Below are 21,133 nucleotides of genomic sequence, written 5' to 3' on the forward strand. Positions count from 1 at the left end.
CTGCACTATCAGAGGGTCAGTACTGAGGGAGTGCCGCACTGTCAGAGGGTCAGTACTGAGGGAGTGCTGCACTGTCAGAGGGTCAGTACTGAGGGAGTGCTGCACTGTCAGAGGTACCATCTTTCAGATGAGATGTTAAACTGAGGCCTACTTGGGTGTGTGGGTGTCACTATGTGGGGGAGGAGCAGGGCCATTCTCTTTGGTTCCTGAATGAACATCATCCCTCAATGATCATTGTAAAAACATGTTATCGCATTGCTGTTTGTGAGAACTTGCTTTACACAAACTGGCTGTGGTGTTTCGTACATTTCAACATCAGCAGCACTCCGAAAAAACCTTCATTGAATGTTGACCACTTTGAGGGCCCGGCGATCCTGACCAACGCCGTGTGGATGGACGGTGAATTCTGTGATGGGTTAACTCAGATTCACCTTCATCCTTTACAAACACTTTGCATCTTGATGTACAATAGTTATTCTCTCAGTTTTTAACCCCTCAATCACTGTTTGCAGAAATATAACAAGGTTAATTAAAAATTCAACACGAGCAAAAGTCTATTTCAGAATCCACCATTAAAGCCACAATTGTTTCCATGAATCTACCTGTATAATATTCCTGTACTATCACTGTGGTGCCTGCTCCCTTACTGATTAAGCTCTTTCTTTCTTTTTCTTTTTTTATCTAGGAGGGGATGGCAGGGAAGGTAGTGCAATGTTCCTCCTGCAGGATGTTTGAGGTGAGGGACGCCGTCAGTGTCCCTGCTGATTTCATCTGTGGGAAGTGCACCCATCTCCAGCTCCTCAGAAACCGCATTAGGGAACTGGAGCTGGAGCTGGATGAACTTCGGATCATTCGGGAGGCAGAGGTGGTCATCGATAGAAGCTTCAGGGATGTAGTTACTCCGAAGAATAAAGATAGATGGGTGACGGTGAGAGGGGCTGGGAGGAAGCAGTCAGTACAGGGATCCCCTGTGGCTGTTCCCCTTAGTAACAAGTATACCGCTTTGGATACTGTTGGGGGGGGGGTGGACTTACCAGGTGTAAGCCATGGGGTACAGGTCTCTGGCACAGAGTCTGTCCCTGTTGCTTAGAAGGGCAGGGGGGAGAGGAGTAGAGCATTAGTCATTGGAGACTCCATAGTTAGGGGGATAGATAGGAGATTCTGTGGGAACGAGAGAGACTCGCGGTTGGTGTGTTGCCTCCCAGGTGCCAGGGTGCGTGATGTCTCGGATCGTGTTTTGGGGATCCTTAAGGGGGAGGGGGAGCAGCCCCAAGTCGTGGTCCACAAAGGCACCAACGACATAGGTAGCAAAAGGGATAGGGATGTAAGGCAGGAATTCAGGGAGCTAGGGTGGAAACTTAGATCTAGGACAAACAGAGTTATTATCTCTGGGTTGTTACCCGTGCCACGTGCTAGCGAGATGAGGAATAGGGAGAGAGAGGAGTTGAACACGTGGCTACAGGGATGGTGCAGGAGGGAGGGTTTCAGATTTCTGGATAATTGGGGCTCATTCTGGGGTCGGTGGGACCTCTACAAACGGGATGGTCTACACCTGGACCAGAGGGGTACCAATATCCTGGGGGGGGGGAAATTTGCTAATGCTCTTCGGGAGGGTATAAACAAGTTCAGCAGGGGCTTGGGAACCTGAATTGTAGCTCCAGTATACAGGAGGTTGAGAGTAGTGAGGTCATGAGTAAGGTTTCAAAGTTGCAGGTGTGTACCGGCAGGCAGGAAGGTGGTTTAAAATGTGTCTTCTTCAATGCCAGGAGTATCCGGAATAAGGTGGGTGAACTTGCGGCATGGGTTGGTACCTGGGACTTGGATGTTGTGGCCATTTCGGAGACATGGATAGAGCAGGGACAGGAATGGTTGTTGAAGGTGCCGGGGTTTAGATATTTCAGTCAGCTCAGGGAAGGTGGTAAAAGAGGGGGAGGGGTGGCATTGTTAGTCAAGGACAGTATTACGGTGACAGGAAGGACGTTTGATGAGGGCTCGTCTACTGAGGTAGTATGGGCTGAGTTTAGAAACAGGAAAGGATAGGTCACCCTGTTAGGGGTTTTCTATAGGCCTCCGAAAAGTTCCAGAGATGTAGAGGAAAGGATTGCAAAGATGATTCTGGATAGGAGCGAAAGCAACAGGTTAGTTGTTATGGGGGACTTTAACTTTCCAAATATTGACTGGAAACGCTATAGTTTGAGTACTTTGGATGGGTCCGTTTTTGTCCAATGTGTGCAGGAGGGTTTCCTGACACAGTATGTAGATAGGCCAATGAGAAGCGAGGCCATATTGGATTTGGTACTGGGTAATGAACCAGGACAGGTGTTAGATTTGGAGGTAGGTGAGCACTTTGGTGATAGTAACCACAATTCGATTATGTTTACTTTAGTGATGGAAAGGGATAGGTATATACCGCAGGGCAAGAGTTATATCTGGGGGAAAGGCAATTATGATGCGATGAGGCAAGACTTAGGATGCATCGGATGGAGAGGAAAACTGCAGGGGATGGGCACAATGGAAATGTGGAGCTTGTTCAAGGAACAGTTACTGTGTGTCCTTGATAAGTATGTACCTGTCAGATAGGGAGGAAGTGGTCGAGCAAGGGAACCGTGGTTTACTAAAGCAGTCGAAACACTTGTCAAGAGGAAGAAGGAGTCTTATGTAAAGATGAGACATGAAGGTTCAGTTAGGGCGCTCGAGAGTTACACGTTAGCTAGGAAGGACCTAAAGAGAGAGCTAAGAAGAGCCAGGAGGGGACATGAGAAGTCTTTGGCAGGTAGGGTCAAGGATAGCCCTAAAGCTTCCTATAGATATGTCAGGAATAAACGAATGACTAGGGTAAGAGTAGGGCCAGTCAAGGGCAGTAGTGGGAACTTGTGCGTGGAGTCCGAGGAGATAGGAGAGGTGCTAAACGAATATTTTTTGTCAGTATTCACACAGGAAAAAGACAATGTTGTTGAGGAGAATACTGAAATTCAGGCTACTAGACTAGAACGGCTTGAGGTTCATAAGGAGGAGGTGTTAGCAATTCTGGAAAGTGTGAAAATAGATAAGTCCCCTGGGCCGGATGGGATTTATCCTAGGATTCTCTGGGAAGCTAGGGAGGAGATTGCTGAGCCTTTGGCTTTGATCTTCAAGTCATCTTTGTCAACAGGAATAGTGCCAGAAGACAGGAGGATAGCAAATGTTGTCTCCTTGTTCAAGAAGGGGAGTAGAGACAACCCTGGTAACTATAGACCAGTGAGCCTTACTTCTGTTGTGGGCAAAATCTTGGAAAGGTTTATAAGAGATAGGATGTATAATCATCTGGAAAGGAATAATTTGATTCGAGATTGTCAACACGGTTTTGTGAAGGGTAGGTCGTGCCTCACAAACCTTATTGACTTCTTTGAGAAGGTGACCAAACAGGTGGATGAGGGTAAAACAGTTGATGTGGTGTATATGGATTTCAGTAAAGCGTTTGATAAGGTTCCCCACGGTAGGCTACTGCAGAAAATACAGAAGCATGGGATTCAGGGTGATTTAGCAGTTTGGATCAGAAATTGGCTAGCTGGAAGAAGCCAAAGGGTGATGGTTGATGGGAAATGTTCAGACTGGAGTCCAGTTACTAGTGGTGTACCACAAGGTTCTGTTTTGGGGCCACTGCTGTTTGTCATTTTTATAAATGACCTGGAGGAGGGCGTAGAAGGATGGGTTTGTAAATTTGCAGATGACACTAAAGTCGGTGGAGTTGTGGACAGTGCGAAAGGATGTTACAAGTTACAGAGGGACATAGATAAGCTGCAGCGCTGGGCTGAGAGGTGGCAAATGGAGTTTAATGCAGAAAAGTGTGAGGTGATTCATTTTGGAAGGAATAACAGGAATGCAGAGTACTGGGCTAATGGTAAGATTCTTGGCAGTGTGGATGAGCAGAGAGATCTCGGTGTCCATGTACATAGATCCCTGAAAGTTGCCTCCCAGGTTGAGAGGGTTGTTAAGAAGGCGTACGGTGTGTTAGCTTTTATTGGTAGAGGGATTGAGTTTCGGAGCCATGAGGTCATTTTGCAGCTATACAACACTCTGGTGCGGCCGCATTTGGAGTATTACTTGCAATTCTGGTCGCCGCATTATAGGAAGGATGTGGAAGAATTGGAAAGGGTGCAGAGACGATTTATCAGAATGTTGCCTGGTATGGAGGGAAGATCTTATGAGGAAAGGCTGAGGGACTTGAGGCTGTTTTTGTTAGAGAGAAGATGGTTAAGAGGTGACTTAATTGAGGCATACAAGATGATCAGAGGATTGGATAGGGTGGACAGTGAGAGCCTTTTTCCTCGGATGATGATGTCTAGCACGAGGGGACATAGCTTTAAATTGAGGGGAGATAGATATAGGACAGATGTCAGAGGTAGGTTCTTTACTCAGAGAGTAGTAAGGGCATGGAATGCCCTGCCTGCAACAGTCGTGGACTCGCCAACACTAAGGGCATTCAAATGGTCATTGGATAGACATATGGACGATAAGGGAATAGTGTAGATGGGCTTTAGAGTGGTTTCACAGGTCGGCGCAACATCGAGGGCCGAAGGGCCTGTACTGCGCTGTAATGTTCTATGTTCTATGACTGATTGATAATCATCTCTTGTGCGGTTTCCCCATTTTCTGCTCATGTTTGTAATTGGCACTTTCATGGCATTTCCCATCTTAACTTAAGCCATCGGATGTTGCAGTTTCCACCACACGACTATCAGATTATCTGGATAACGTCCTGATGACCAAACCTAACCTTTAACCAGATCTACGGGGGGGGGGTGGGAGATTGGGACGGGTCAGATTCCAAATTTATTATTGGTCACTCTTAACACTTGATCCCCTTCAACTCAGGTCCAAATGGAATCAAGTATTCCAAACCGTCCCAGCCCAGAAAGCCTGTGATGCCAACGTGGTAACGGAACCCTGGATAATGGGGTGTCCATCAGTGGGTGAAGAGAGAATGGCAGCCTGGGCAGTCTCAGTGGACGGCACAGGGCACCAAACATAACCCACCAGGGAGGCAAAGGAGTGAGGGCCAGATATCTAAGTGAGATTGAGATTCCCTGTGGACGGGGGGTAAGACAGCGGCTTCACAATCTGAATCTCAGCTGGGTGTGTTCCCCGGCCTTGGCTCTGAAATTCAGATGCGGCCACTCCAGATCACCCTCCCCATCTAGGTGTTTACTCGTGCGTGCAATCACCGCCTTCTCACTCCATGCAGCTCCTTTTAACCCAACTTTCCAGGTGGGAATCCCACGGGAATTGCTCCATGTTGACTTTACCAGGAGTAAGCTTGGGCAAGATATATATGATGTTGCAACAGACCCTCTCATTTCCGAACAGACGGGCAAGGTTGAAGTTGCCCGCTCCATCCCACCCCCCCCCCACCCCCCTGTCCCACCCCCCCATTATTCCCCCCCCCCCCCCCCCCCACGCCAACTATTCCTCACATACACGATGACCTTTAACTCCCATCGGTTCAAACCAGGTGCTGTCTCACCCACCTGCGCCCAGTATGGTCTGTGAGAAACCGTTGCTACAAGTAAAAATGGTGAAACCAGGCAAACGGCTGAAGATAACGTATAAAACACGGAGCTGCGGTATCAGGAGCTCCTTACTTTGCTGTGGTCAGTATTAAGAAGCATTAGCCGCAGGCTCTGAGGGCTGGTGCTGGTGAAGTATATCTCGTACGACTTGTTTGTTGCCACAATTCCATAGAAGAGGGAGACTCTCTTCTGACACGTGTATCCAGAACACCAGCCATGGTCCTGTGGCCCTGGGAAAGTAACAGTAGGTTAAATATTTCACAGTGCCAAGCTACACAGTTTAAACCCAGCAAAGGACTTTCGTCAATCACACTCCTCAAACTCAGCATCAGTCATTGAGTAAGACCCATATTTTGGTATTATTTCAGTTCATGGTCCAAACCGTCCAGTCTCTGGGCCCTTGGAAACAGACGTGATTGAAACGTGTGTCAGGAACCTGACCAAATGCTGATGTGTGGATCCATGTTGGAGCTGTCCGGAAAACGTCACCTGGCCTTGAAAGAGCAATGTTGCATTTGTTAAATAACAAATGTAATTTGTTAAAGTAAAAACGGGGCGTCAGGGTAGCACAGTGGTTAGCACTGTGGCTTCACAGCGCCAGGGTTCCAGGTTCGATTCCCAGCTTGGGTCACTGACTGTGCGGAGTCTGCACGTTCTCCCCGTGTCTGCGTGGGTTTCCTCCGGGTGCTCCGGTTTCCTCCCACAAGTCCCGAAAGATGTGCTTGTTGGGTGAATTGGACATTCTGAATTCTCCCTCTGTGTATCCGAACAGGTGCTGGAATGTGGCGACTAGGGGCTTTTCACAGTAACTTCATTGCAGCGTTAATGTAAGCCTACTTGTGATAATAAAGATTATTATTATAAACTCCTTTATGATAAATTCCACATAGCTTTAAAATGATATTTTTAAATCTATTTATTTATGATGCTTTACCTTTTACTCAGGTGTTATGTCCCATGTATTTATTTTACTTATAGTTTTAAAAAAATATATAAATTTAGAGAATACTGTTATTTTTTCTCCAATTAAGGGGCAATTTCGCGTGGTCAATCCACCTACCCTGCACATCTTTGGGTTGTGGGGGTGAGACCCACACAGACACGGGGATAATGTGCAAACTCCACACGGACAGTGACCCAGGGCCGGGATTCGAACCCGGGTCCTCAGCGCTGCAGCCCCAGTGCTAACCACTGTGCCACATGCCGCCCCCTATTTTACTTATAGCTGATTGGTATTACAGACTTTGAGTCTTGCTGAAAAAAAGACAAGCTGTCAAAGCTTTTTGTCTTGCACTCAGCAGGACATTTGGAAGAATATTAAATTGTTAGGGGAAAAACCATTTAGATTGCATGAGAAAAGAGAGTACTAATTGGTTGGCAAGTGGACTCTGATGCCAGAGGTGCAGCCATGAAAATGCGCAGTTAACAGTTATGACAATGTAATTCTCATTTAGCTGTCAAGCTTTGGTTAAATTGAAACGAGGCAGTTTGACTCTGATTGGTCAAAGCATTTCCCTGGGTAATCAACCAGAGAATGACAGTTACCAATTTTGTTTAGGTGAAACAGGCACAATGTGAGTACATGTCCTTCCTGTTTGCGAAGAACAGGGCCCTATGTATTAATATATGTAGCTTCTAGGTCACACACATGCTCCACACTGTGAGCCCGACTGACTATCTTAAATTGGGTTTCAGTGTAATTCTTCACATGACCTGACAACCAGTTTAAGAGCATCAGTTGGGCTCACAGTATAGCTCATCCATGCATGCTAGAAGCTACAATTATTAACACACAGAGCCCTGTTCTTTGCAGACAGAAGGAACATGTACACACATTGCACCTTTTTCAATTAAACAAAATCGCGAAAGCCATTCGCTGGATCATTCCCTAGGGCAATGCCTTGACCAATCAGAGTCAAACTGCCTGGTTTGAATTTAAAGAAATCTTGGCAGTTAACTGTCAGTTATTAGTTAACTGGTGTATTTTCCATGGCAATGCCTCTTCAATCAGAGTTTACTTGCCAACCAGTTAACACTCTGTTCGAATGCAGTATAAATTGTTGTTCCCTTTAAAATTTGATACTCTTGCAAATGTCCTGATGGGTGTAAGACCAAAAACGTTGACATTATTTTGCAGCGATATTTTGCTTATCTGCAAAATGTCTGTCTGTGAAGATACTTCAATGTGATTGGCTTCTTATCTTGTTTAATGACATCACTCTTACCGGATGCCTGGAGATCCCTTTGGATTGACGCCAGGTTCAAACTGATATTGGGAAAGCAGAAATCCATGCTACAGAGAGTTGTAGGTGTGGGGCAGCGGTGGATACTAATGTTTTGCCACTGACTGGGAATTCTAACCCAATGTTTCAGGTCGACGATCTTTTGTCAGAATTGGAAGATGTTTTGAGATGTAATGGTTGTGAAGCAAGTACAGAGGCGGGGAAGGAGGGGAAAGAGAGAACAAACAGGGAGTCTGTAATAATGTTGGGGGACAGGAGCGATTAAACGTCAAACTGTCTGCGGCATGGGGGTGAGGTTTCGTTACAAATTCACATTCATAAATTCTCCGAAACTCTTTGCTGATCTTTCGTTTCGCCTTTGGCACAAATATTCTGTACTTTGTGAAATACTGGTGCAGATTTGGAAGAAATACACACCGTTAATAAGGTCGACATAACCCTCTGAGAGCAGAGCTACTGGTGATAACCTCCTGGTTTCTGTGTCAGGATCCAGACTTTCTATAACCAGCATTTCGTAATTTAGCCCAAAGCATTTGTAGCTTTGCCAGTCAGGCATGTGGATACAGGTGGAATCTCGGATAATCCCTTTGGGGAAACAATAAATGGTGATGTAGTACTCGTAAAAACAATCTGCCTGAAGGAACTGTGCGGTAGTGCCAGGGCAAGCCCATCTCATTTCAATCTCATTCATTCTTCAACTCCAGCACAGATAAGGCAGCTTGCCCCCTTTATGCAGGGATCATAGAATGAGACAGCACACAAAAGGCCATTGGCCCAGCATCCCCATGCCAGCTCTTTGAAAGATTTATCCAATTACCCTCCACTCTCGCCCTGATCTTCCCCCCATTTCCCAACCAATTTTAACCCTTGAAGTATTTATCCAATCCCTTTTGATTGTTGGAATTACCGCTCCTTCAGACAGTGCATTCCCGATCCCAACAACTCCGTGTCAAATAATTCTCCCCGTCTCCTTCTGGGCCTTCCGTTAATGACCCTAAATCTGTGACCCACCAGTTGCCAACTCTCCTCCCAGTGGAAATAGCGTTCCATTATTCGCCCTAAAACCCTTCATGATTTTGAACACGGCTATTAATTATCCTTCTACACTGCTCTGCGCAGAGTCGCAATTCCCGCTTTTCCCGGTATCTATTTGGTTTGGATTCTGGAAAATCCCTCATCCTGACTCCCTGGAGAGAGAATCAAAAATGCCGTAAAAAGCTTCAGTTTCAGACCTTTGTGTGGGGCAATTTGAGAGACTGGAATACGGCTTCCGTTTAAATATGTCAGCATGGTTTTGGGAATTCGATAATCGCCCATTCCATAGCGCTGGTCACCATCCCATTGATATTCAGACTGGGGGATGACAGCCCCCACTGCTCCCAGGAACGAGCCATCAACATCTTTCAGCAGCACCTTCTTCTTGGCATCGCAGACCATGTCCACGCAGTCAGCGGGATTCGCTTTCCTGTCAAAGAAAACGGCAAAACAACAAGGTAGGGAACTTGCTGAAGTGAGGTCAGTCTGTCAATTACAGACATGGAGAAGGCAGATTGGATCACAGGTACCAGAAATCCAAAATCAAATCCCAAACTGCTGGAAGCACTGACGGCCAAGCACTGTCTAGGGGAGAGCCGAGATGTGTTCGGAGTAAGGTCAATATTGAAGGAGCTGAACAAAGTGACAAAGCATTCAAAGCACCACCAAACACCAAAACGCACACCTGTACACAGACGTATATACACACACACCTGTACACACACCTGTACACACACCAACACGCACACCTGTACACACACATCCACATACACACCTACATGCACCTGTACAGACACCAGAACACACCGCTCCACACACCAACATACACACCTGTACACACACCAACATGCACACACTTGTACACACACCTCCACACGCCAACACACACCTGTACACACACCTCCACACACCAACACACACACCTGTACACACACCTATACGCACACCTCTACACACTGTAATTGATTATATGGAAAGATGTGTCATTTGAAACATGGAAGTCTGGCAATATCTGGTCTGAGAGAAACATGAGAGAATATAGGGAAAAATCCCACGAAGGGTTAACAGCAGCTGCAAAAAGCAGGATTATAAAATGCAGATTCCTTCTCCCAAACAGGCTTAGCAAACAGGATTTTTGTATGAAGCTAAAAGCAATGGCTTTCATTGAAATTAACCATCTTAGTAAGCATCTGGAAAAGCATGGATGAGGGTTTCAGTTGAGTTAGGTGATAAATGTAAACCTTTCAAGTTATAACCAAGTGGATTTTTAGCATTACGCTAAAAGCAATGATTCACACCTTCATTGAAGTAAAATCAGCAGATAGAAAAGAATGACTCGGGGGTCAAATATATAGGTGTGAAGCTCTGCTGAAATCAGGTAAATTAAAGAAAACTGGAGACAACCTGTCTACAAGAACACAAATTAGACCCAAATCAAAGTCAAAATTATGAGCTGGGGGCACAATTTGATAATAAAACTACAGAAATGACAGGAACCAAAATTCACACCCCTCTTGAAATCAAAGCATTTGAACATCACAAAGGAAACAATGTAATCAGAGATCTATGAGCTGAGGTCATGTCAAAATGAATACTTAGTCGTGTCAGAAAAATTTAGATTAAAGGTACCTTTTACAATCCAAGTGAAATAAAAGTTACTTTGCAATAAAGTCATAAAAACTTAATAACTGTTAGAAAAATATATAAACCCTGAGAAAGGGGCAGAGAGGGAGAGAAGCAGAGGGGCAAAGAAGCAGAGAAGGAATAAGAGAAGCAATCAGAGTCAGCTTACAGTCAGCTTGGTCATGGGAAAGGGACAAAGCAGCCGAGCTAAAACAGCTAACGAAGACCAGAATTTAAAGAGGAGGCAGAGTCAGCTCAGAGTCAGCTCAGAGACAGCCAGCAGAGTCAGCTCTCACAGCTCGGTACATGGGAAAGATAGGACATAGCAACCGAGCAGAACAGCGAATACATCTGAGGAAGACCAAAACAATTTAAAGAAGATTGATTGTCAAGTTGTGCCTGAAGGTCCCTTCAACCAACCAGATCCAGAAGGATCCAGAAGCAAGATCTTTTTACTTTTCTGTAAAGACAGTGATTGCATCTTTTAAAAGAAAAAAATACATAATAATAAAATAACTTAAAAGTTTTAACCTGAAACAGTGGTTATTCCAAAGTCTACTTTACTTACTTAGCAATGCGGGACCCAGGATTGATGCTGCTAAGTAGATGAAATCTTCTTTGAAGGTATGGGTTATACTGGGTGATAACTTGAAAATATAGTTTGACCTGAATAGCACCCACTGAACATAGAACATAGAAAATACAGCACAGAACATGCCCTTCATCGGAGCCTGCATCGGAGTCAGGAAGTGAGAATCCCTGTTCACCATTCAGAATGTCGGCCTTTTTTGGTACAGGGGGACTTCTAAGAATAGTGGTGAGTTTTCAACAACAACACACGCCTGTACACACACCTGCACGCACCAACACGCACACCTGTACACACACCTGCACGCACCAACACGCACACCTGTACACACACCTGCATGCACCAACACACACCTGTACACACACCTGCATGCACCAACACACACACCTGTACACACACCTGCACGCACCAACACGCACACCTGTACACACCTGCACGCACCAACACGCACACCTGTACACACACCTGCATGCACCAACACACACACCTGTACACACACCTGCACGCACCAACACACACACCTGTACACACACCTGCACACACCAACACGCACACCTGTACACACACCTGCATGCACCAACACACACACCTGTACACACACCTCCACACACCAACACATACACACCTGTACACACACCACCACATACACACTTCCACACACCTGTGCACACACCAACACATACACACCTTCACATACACACCTATACACACACCGGTACGTGCACCTCAACATACATACCTACATACACCTCTACACAATAACACATACACACCTCCACACACCAACACATACATACCGACACACGCCTGTACACACACCTCAACACAATAACACATACACATCTCCACACACCAACTCATACATACCTACACACATCTGTACACATACATACCTACACACACATGTACACATACCTCCACATACAAATACCCACACACCTACACACAGATAAAAGCACATTACTGCAGATGGTAAAATCTGAAACAAAAACAGAAAATGCTGGAAAATCTCAGCAGGTGTGATGGCAAATGTGAAGTGAGAAGAGAGCTAACGTTTCGAGTCTGGATGACTCTTCGTTAAAGGTAACCTCCACACACTCTGATGAATGTCGGAATTGAGATATATTGTACTATAGATATTTGGTACAGTAAGGGTTAAAAACCTGGGTTAGTGTGTTAGACTGCTGCAATCATGTTTTCTTTTAAATCCTAATTTGAAAGACAACTAAGATTTTGGGGGCCTGGGTTTGAAGTAAAAAGCTTGGGTTAATGGAATGTTGTTTGGATTAAGGGAGTTCCCTGTGGAGTTAATTAGATTTCAGCCCGGTAAGGTGAGGTCGGTACTGGGTGTAGCCAAGACATCAGGCATTTTTCAGAGAGGGGGAAACTGTTCCCTCTCGCAAAGCGATCATGAACGAGATTTAAAATATTGGTAAAAGAAGCAAAAGTGAGTGGTTAGGCTCTGAAATTCACTGCCTGCCTGGAGGCAGGTTCAACTGAAACAATTCAAGAGGGAATTGGGTGATTATTTGAAAGGGAACAATGTGCAGGGTTGGGGAAGGTGGGGGAATGGCAATAGTGAATGGTTCATTTGGAGAGCTGGTGCAGACATGTTGGGCTGAATGGCCTCCTTCTGCACTGCAACAATTCTGCGATTCTGTGGCTGCGACCGAGCTCAGTTACCGCGTGTTAGCGTTTTGTGAATGAGTTTTTAAATCTCAGCGCGATCTCAGCTTCACAATAACTCACTTTACATCAGGTCTGTGAATGAAGATTTTCCCTCGCTCCTCACTGTTAATGATGCTGATTCCCTTCACCAGAATTGGGTGCTGCAAATCCTCATTCCGAGGATTAGTGATAAACATGACATTCATCTCTTTGGAACAGATACCCCTGAATCCAACAAATGTCGTGTCTTCAATGAAAGAAAAGTTTCAAAGTCAGATCACACGGAATTGACAAAACAGCAAAAACTTTTATTTCAAACATGTCACAAACTCACAAATGACACAAAATAAAAGGCACCTGGAAATCTGAAATAAAACAAAAAATGCTGGGAAAACTCAACAGGTCTGGCAGCGTTTGTGGAGAGAAACAGGGTTAATGTTCTTCCGAGGAAGGGTCATATGGGACTCAAATATAAATATCAGGAAAAGCAAGGGTCCTAATACTGACCCCTGAGTATTACAAACCTTCCTCTAGATGCTGACAGACCTGCGTTTTCCCAGCACCTTCTGCTTTTATTCTAAAGTTGACACACGTCTTTCCAGGGACCTTCCTAATGGTGTTTTCTTCAAGCTAATGTAGAAATTTCACATGCTGCACTGGCACACTGGATCAGTGCATCACTGGCTCAGTGCACTGGCTGACCGCAATTCTGGCTCAGTGGGTGCACTGGCTCACTGCATCACTGGCTCAGTGGGTGCACTGGTGCACTGCATCACTGGCTCAGTGGGTGCACTGGCTCAGTGGGTGCACTGGCTCACTGCATCACTGGCTCAGTGAGTGCACTGGCTCACTGCATCACTGGCTCAGTGAGTGCACTGGCTCACTGCATCACTGGCTCAGTGGGTGCACCGGCTCACTGCATCACTGGCTCAGTGGGTGCACTGGTGCACTGCATCACTGGCTCAGTGGGTGCACTGGTGCACTGCATCACTGGTTCAGTTGGTGCACTGGATCAATGCATCACTGGCTCAGTGGGTGCACTGGCTGACTGCAATTCTGGCTCAGTGGGTGCACTGGCTCACTGCATCACTGGCTCAGTGAGTGCACTGGCTCACTGCATCACTGGCTCAGTGAGTGCACTGGCTCACTGCATCACTGGCTCAGTGGGTGCACCGGCTCACTGCATCACTGGCTCAGTGGGTGCACTGGTGCACTGCATCACTGGCTCAGTGGGTGCACTGGTGCACTGCATCACTGGTTCAGTTGGTGCACTGGATCAATGCATCACTGGCTCAGTGGGTGCACTGGCTGACTGCAATTCTGGCTCAGTGGGTGCACTGGCTGACTGCAATTCTGGCTCAGTGGGTGCACTGGCTCACTGCATCACTGGCTCAGTGGGTGCACTGGCTCACTGCATCACTGGCTCAGTGGGTGCACTGGCTCACTGCATCACTGGCTCAGTGGGCGCACCGGCTCACTGCATCGCTGGCTTAGTTGGTGCGCTTGCTCATTGGATCAATGCATCACTGAGTCAGTGGGTGCACTGGCTGACTGCAATTCTGGCTCAGTGGGGCACTGGCTCACTGCATCACTGGCTCAGTGAGTGCACTGGCTCACTGCATCACTGGCTCAGTTGGTGCACTGGCTCACTGCATCACTGGCTCAGTTGGTGCACTGGATCAATGCATCACTGGCTCAGTGGGTGCACTGGATCAATGCATCACTGGCTCAGTGGGTGCACTGGCTCACTGCATCACTGGCTCAGTGGGTGCACTGGATCAATGCATCACTGGCTCAGTGGGTGCACTGGATCAATGCATCACTGGCTCAGTGGGTGCACTGGCTCACTGGCTCCTTATGCTGCTGATAGTCTCAGCAAACCTCTGCATAAGACTGCACATTATTCCCATCATCTTTGTCAGCACCTGTGTGTAAAATTACTTCCCAGGCTTATAAGTGCCAGAAGCTCATTTTCTATTATTCTGTGTTGGACAGTGCTGGAATATCTCATTCGCTCACCCCTTCAATATGCAGAATCAGTTGACATTATTTATTTAAATGCATTGTTGCCAGGGCAGATCCCTATTATACATCCTAGTTGTCCAATCTTTGCTAGGCCAAATCAGAGGGAAGGTGGATGTGTGACTCGAGTCCGATATAGGACGAGCCTGGCAGATTTCATTTCACAAAGGGGTCTTTAATGAATCAGTTCAGTTTTTACAACAACCAACACCTTCATGGTCACTAACGTATGAACAGATATTCCTTTAAACTGAGACCCAATCCTCAAACTGCCCACAGTGACATTTGAACTCACCGTCTCTGGATAATTAGTTTAAAAGCAGAACCATGACAATAATCCCAAATCTGCAAGATGCACACATTCATCAGGTTCAAAATGTGTGCTATTGTAGCTGGTTCTATCAGCTTTATTGGCTGTGGGATCTTCCTTTGTCTTTTTGAGTGTCTTTTTGGGTGATGTCACATGAGAATTAAATCCCAAACCTCACCAAATCATAATGATCCTTCCACTAGTATAATCCCGTTCACTGAGGAACCATTCAACGACTGATTGAACTACAACACCTGACAACGGAAAAGAATATTCCTCCCCTTTGCTGATCATTTATATCCACAACTAAATTCACACAAATTCATGGTTCTTTCGTCACTTAACTCTCTATGGTCATTAGCCCACTGATTGCAGGATAGCTCATCAAGCTGTCGTGTGGGTGATAGGGAGCTGAGTTCGCTCCCGAGGCAAAGGTTGGCCAGCAGATTCCATTCCGACCTGATCAATCAAACAAAATCCAAATTAATCAACAGGTTACCCAGCTCCAGTGTTGACCAAGGAAGAGGACTTTGTCAAAGCTTTAGCAAAAAGGGGGAGAGTTCCAGCTGACTGCATGAGATATAATTGGATAAAGGGGAGGCATTAGAGGGGCTGGATACGTCACTCGGGCTGGAGGGATTGCACCCTCCATTGCGGAGGGAAGTAAGGTTATAAATGCGGAGACGCTCATCCCCATCTTCAAATCCTCTGTCGAGGTTTCCAAAGGTTAGGAACATTGCAAATGTACTCCCTTCTTCAAAAAAGGTGCATCGAAGGAGAAGCCATGCAGGGGGGGAAGGGAATAGAGCTAAACTGTAGCATAAATGGGAGTACGGGCCAGCTGGGCCGAATGGACCGCTTCCATTCCATTAGGAGGAATACAGCAATTCCAGGCCAGCCGGTTGAATGTTGGAAGGCAGCGACGTTTCCAGGACAAGTGTGAATTAATCAAGGAGAGCCTGCATTGGTCTGTTAAAGGCAAATCATTTTTGACCAACTTGATTGAGATTTTGGAAGAGGCAGAGAGGGTGGATGAGTGCATTACAGGGATCTGATAAAGTAGCACATAATAGGATTGTTATTGAAGTGCACAGGATGGGGACAACAGCAACTGGATAATCAGAAATTGAGGGTAGAAAATAGAATCTGTGGTGAATGATTTATTGGACTGTGTTTCGACACTCTGGACCAGCACGAGGCCATTTTCAGTCCAACTTGACCCAGAGTCGCAACAGAGGTGAAATTGGCGGCATGGTAGCACAGTGGTTAGCACTGTTGTTTCACAGCGCTAGGGTCCCAGGCTCGATTCCTGGCTTGGGTCACTGTCTGTGCAGAGTCTGCAGGTTCTGCACGTTGAGGGAGTTGAAGGGTGGGTCAGTAAATTTGCAGACGATACGAAGATTGGTGGAGTTGTGGATAGTAAGGAGGGCTGTTGTCGGCTGCAAAGAGACATAGATAGGATGCAGAGCTGGGCTGAGAAGTGGCAGATGGAGTTTAACCCTGAAAAGTGTGAGGTTGTCCATTTTGGAAGGACAAATATGAATGCGGAATACAGGGTTAACGGTAGAGTTCTTGGCAATGTGGAGGAGCAGAGAGATCTTGGGGTCTATGTTCATACATCTTTGAAAGTTGCCACTCAAGTGGATAGAGCTGTGAAGAAGGCCTATGGTGTGCTCGCGTTCATTAACAGAGGGATTGAATTTAAGAGCCGTGAGGTGATGATGCAGCTGTACAAAACTTTGGTAAGGCCACATTTGGAGTACTGTGTACAGTTCTGGTCGCCTCATTTTAGGAAGGATGTGGAAGCTTTGGAAAAGGTGCAAAGGAGATTTACCAGGATGTTGCCTGGAATGGAGAGTAGGTTTTACGAGGAAAGGTTGAGGGTGCTAGGCCTTTCCTCATTAGAACGGAGAAGGATGAGGGGCAACTTGATAGAGGTTTATAAGATGATCAGGGGAATAGATAGACAGTCAGAGACTTTTTCCCCGGGTGGAATAAACCATTACAAGGGGACATAAATTTAAGGTGAATGGTGGAAGATATAGGGGGGATGTCAGAGGTAGGCTCTTTACCCAGAGAGTAGTGGGGGCATGAAATGCACTACCTGTGGAAATAGTTGAGTCGGAAACATTAGGAACCTTCAAGCAGCTATTGGATAGGTTCATGGATTACGGTAAAATGATATAGTGTAGATTAATTTGTTCTTAAGGGCAGCACGGTAGCATTGTGGATAGCACAATTGCTTCACAGCTCCAGGGTCCCAGGTTCAATTCCGGCTTGGGTCACTGTCTGTGCGGAGTCTGCACGTTCTCCCCGTGTGTGCGTGGGTTTCCTCCGGGTGCTCCGGTTTCCTCCCACGGTCCAAAGATGTGCAGGTTAGGTGGATTGGCCATGATAAATTGCCCTTAGTGTCCAAAATTGCCCTTAGTGTTGGGTGGGGTTACTGGGTTATGGGGATAGGGTGGAGGTGTTGACCTTGGGTAGGGTGCTCTTTCCAAGAGCTGGTGCAGACTCGATGGGCTGAATGGCCTCCTTCTGCACTGTAAATTCTATGATAATCTATGATTAATCTAGGACAAAGGTTTGGCACAACATCGTGGGCCGAAGGGCCTGTTCTGTGCTGTATTTTTCTATGTTCTATGCTATCCCCGTGTCTGCGTGGGTTTCCTCCGGGTGCTCCGGTTTCCTCCCACAAGTCCCAAAAGACGTGCTGTTAGGTGAATTGGACATTCTGAATTCTCCCTCGGTGTACCCGAACAGGTGCCGGAATGTGGCGACTAGGGGATTTTCACAGTAACTTCCTTGCAGTGTTAATGTAAGCCTACTTGTGTCACTAGTAAAGATTATTGTATTTGCCCATTTGAAATAGTTGCCATTACCTGTCGCTTGTCTAGAATTCTGCTTGGCCTCACTGTGGCTTAGAATAGAATCATCAGGCTGTACATCGGAGCAGTTTATGTTGGGATTAATTCCGACCACCAAAGCATTCTGGGAAAAACAGGTGGGAACATAGAATTCATTGGACAATTAAACACCGAGGTTTATCTAATTAATCTTCCACCATCATGGTAATGACCTAATACAACGCGAATGGAGTTGTTGGCCAATCACGGTGATCAATCACAGAATCGTTACGATGCATAAGGAGGCCATTCGGCCCATCATGTTGGCACCAGCTCTCCGAATGTGCATCATGACTTACTGCCGATCTCTATTAATGAGTCTATAATAGACCCAGACATGAGGTGAGGAAATCCCGCCAGCGGTTGAGAGCTTTCGGAACCATGGCTCCCAAATCATTGTTTTTTGGGAACATGTTCCACTCACCACGGCCCAAATTACTCAGCTTCTCTATCGCCAAATGCTATTTCTTCAGGAAAACCTCTCTAATTTGCATTTGAATGAACAAACTATTCCCACTGTATCCCTGGGGACCCGGTTCCATTGATTAACCCCTGATTGTCCCAGCAGGTTAGTTTAGAATTTACCATCCCTTCCCCATCTTCAAATTTATTAATCTACATAATAGATTTTTTGCTGATAGAACTTAATGATTCTTCTTCAGTACTCTGCCCAAAACCTCGCTTGACCATTGCCACAACTGCCTCCAGGGTTAGGGCAAAGCGGCAGCTCCCAAATCCACCCCAACAAGAAGAGGGATCAAACCCCGTGTCGTTGGCATCAGTCTGGTTGACCCTGGCCTTCCAGGCAACAGAGCCAACTGATGCCACAAGAGTCCAAGTGCTGGGGTAAGATAGGCTTTTCCAGGCATGTTCTCATCTGGAGATACGGAGAGCGCGAGTAGAAGCACCAACTTTCTTTCCATCGTGTGACTGACCAGGAATCGCTCCCGCTCTTGCCACCTGCCATTGGTGGGTACTGGAAGGATTTACAGGTTGACAATCCTCCGGTTTGGCCACGTTAGGAACACACCCTCCTTGGCCATCGAATCCTAGACGGGACTCGAACCCAGAGCTTCTGGCACAGAGCAGGGACATTACCCACTGCGCCCAATAGACCTCCTCCAACTCGATGATACATAAGCGAAAGACACAAACCCCAATAACTGTGAACTACATTTACTGAAAATGACCACGCTTCATTTTTACAAGTCTTTCAAATTGACAGCATGAATCTGCAAAGACAATGCAGCAGAAGATAATGACCTACATTGATAAGAATGTGCTTGTTGGATAGCTGGTGATAGATCGCTGAGGATCCATAAACTATTGGGAAAATACCCAATCTATTCTCCACCAGAGTCACATTGGAGATCTGCACCGATCCCTTTGTCTGAAATAAAATCAGAATTAGAAATGAACATTCTGAATAATTAAGATTGCGGTCCCTTAAAGATGCACTGCAGCAACTCACTGACTCTCACCTTCAACACCAACTTAGAAACATTCACTTCCTCCACCACAAACGCCCAGTAGCAGCCGTGTGTACCATCTACAAGATTCCCTCCAGCAATTTACCACGGTTCCTTGGGCAGCAGCTTCCAAACTCACTACCTAGAAGGACAAGAGCAGCAGATACCTGGGAACCCCACCACCTGGAGGTTCCCCTCCAAGTCACTCACCACCCTGACTTGGAAATATATCGCCGCTCCTTCACTGTCACTGGGGCAAAATCCTGGGACTCCCTCCCTAACAGCACAGTGGGTGTACCTACACCACATGGACTGCAGCGGCTCAAAAGGGCAGTTCAACACCTTCTCCAGGGCAACTGGGGATGGGTAATAAATGCTGGTCTAGTCAGCGACCCCCAGATTCCGTGAAAGAATGTTTAAAAAGTTTCCAACACCAGAGGAAATACTTTAAAAAAATGTACCCTATCAAATTTCTTTAAGCATTTTAAACACCTCAGTTAGATCATCTCTTAACCTTATAAACTAAAAAGAGAATCAAACCAAGCTGTCCTCAGTCTTTCTCCTTATGCCTCAGGGTTACTGTGGTGAATTTGCACTCCAGGGAGTTGCTGAGGAACCATAGCCTCTAACTGGGTTTATAGAAATATAATCTGTTCTTGTTGACTTTATTCTGGGCTCCGTTACAATAAAGTCAACAGATAAATCCACATGGCTGCCCATGGAATGGCTTCTGGCTTCTTTTCCCCCTGAGAGTTTAACGCTCCTTTGTTGGAAGTTTTGTTTGACAATATTTCTGATCATTGCTGAAAAGAGAGACATGTCGCTGAAGTTTTTCATCTCGCACTCATCAGGACAAACACACAAATTCCATATTTCAAACAATCAACAATTGATACGACAGGACAAATGGGTGCTGATTGGTTGGAAAATTCCTACACCCTAAACCCTAACCCTAACCCCCACTCCACTCCCACTGAGCCCCCCACTCCACACCCACTGAGCCCCCCACTCCACACCCACTGAGCCCCCCCACACCGCTCCCACTGAGCCACTCCCACTCCATACCCACTGAGCCCCTCCCACTCCACTCCCACTGAGCCCCCCACTCCACACCCACTGAGCCCCCCACTCCACACCCACTGAGCCCCCCACTCCACACCCACTGAGCCCCCCCACTCCACACCCACTGAGCCCTCCACTCCACACCCACTGAGCCCCCCACTCCACTCCCACTGAGCCCCCCACTCCACACCCACTGAGCCCCCCCACTCCGCTCCCACTGAGCCACTCCCACTCCACACCCACTGAGCCCCCCCACTCCACACCCACTGAGCCCCCCACTCCACACCCATTGAGCCCCCCCACTCCACACCCGCTGAGCCCCCCACTCCACACCCACTGAGCCCCCCCACTCCACTCCCACTGAGCCACTCCCACTCCACACCCACTGAGCCCCCCACTCCACTCCCACTGAGCCCCCCACTCCACTCCCACTGAGCCCCCCACTTCACTCCCACTGAGCCCCCCACTCCACACCCACTGAGCCCCCCCACTCCGCTCCCACTGAGCCACTCCCACTCCACACCCACTGAGCCCCCCCCACTCCGCTCCCACTCAGCCCCCTCCACTCCACTCCCACTGAGCCCCCCCACTCCACACCCACTGAGCCCCACCCACTCCGCTCCCACTGAGCCCCCCCACTCCACTCCCAATGAGCTCCCC

At 47.0% G+C, this 21,133-nt stretch overlaps 1 protein-coding gene across 1 annotated transcript in view; it reads right to left on the bottom strand.

Annotated features, from left to right (window-relative positions):
* Window positions 1-21,133, bottom strand: part of pkhd1l1.1 (PKHD1 like 1, tandem duplicate 1) — a 291,976-nt gene that overhangs the window by 27,357 nt on the left and 243,486 nt on the right. Inside the window, 7 exon segments of the mRNA XM_072468659.1 lie at window positions 5,622-5,779; window positions 8,210-8,377; window positions 9,025-9,257; window positions 12,789-12,954; window positions 15,385-15,498; window positions 17,919-18,027; window positions 19,210-19,332. Coding sequence (XP_072324760.1) covers window positions 5,622-5,779; window positions 8,210-8,377; window positions 9,025-9,257; window positions 12,789-12,954; window positions 15,385-15,498; window positions 17,919-18,027; window positions 19,210-19,332 — 1,071 coding nt within the window.

The sequence above is a fragment of the Scyliorhinus torazame genome, chromosome 11, assembly GCF_047496885.1.
Source record: "Scyliorhinus torazame isolate Kashiwa2021f chromosome 11, sScyTor2.1, whole genome shotgun sequence".
Taxonomy (NCBI): domain Eukaryota; kingdom Metazoa; phylum Chordata; class Chondrichthyes; order Carcharhiniformes; family Scyliorhinidae; genus Scyliorhinus; species Scyliorhinus torazame.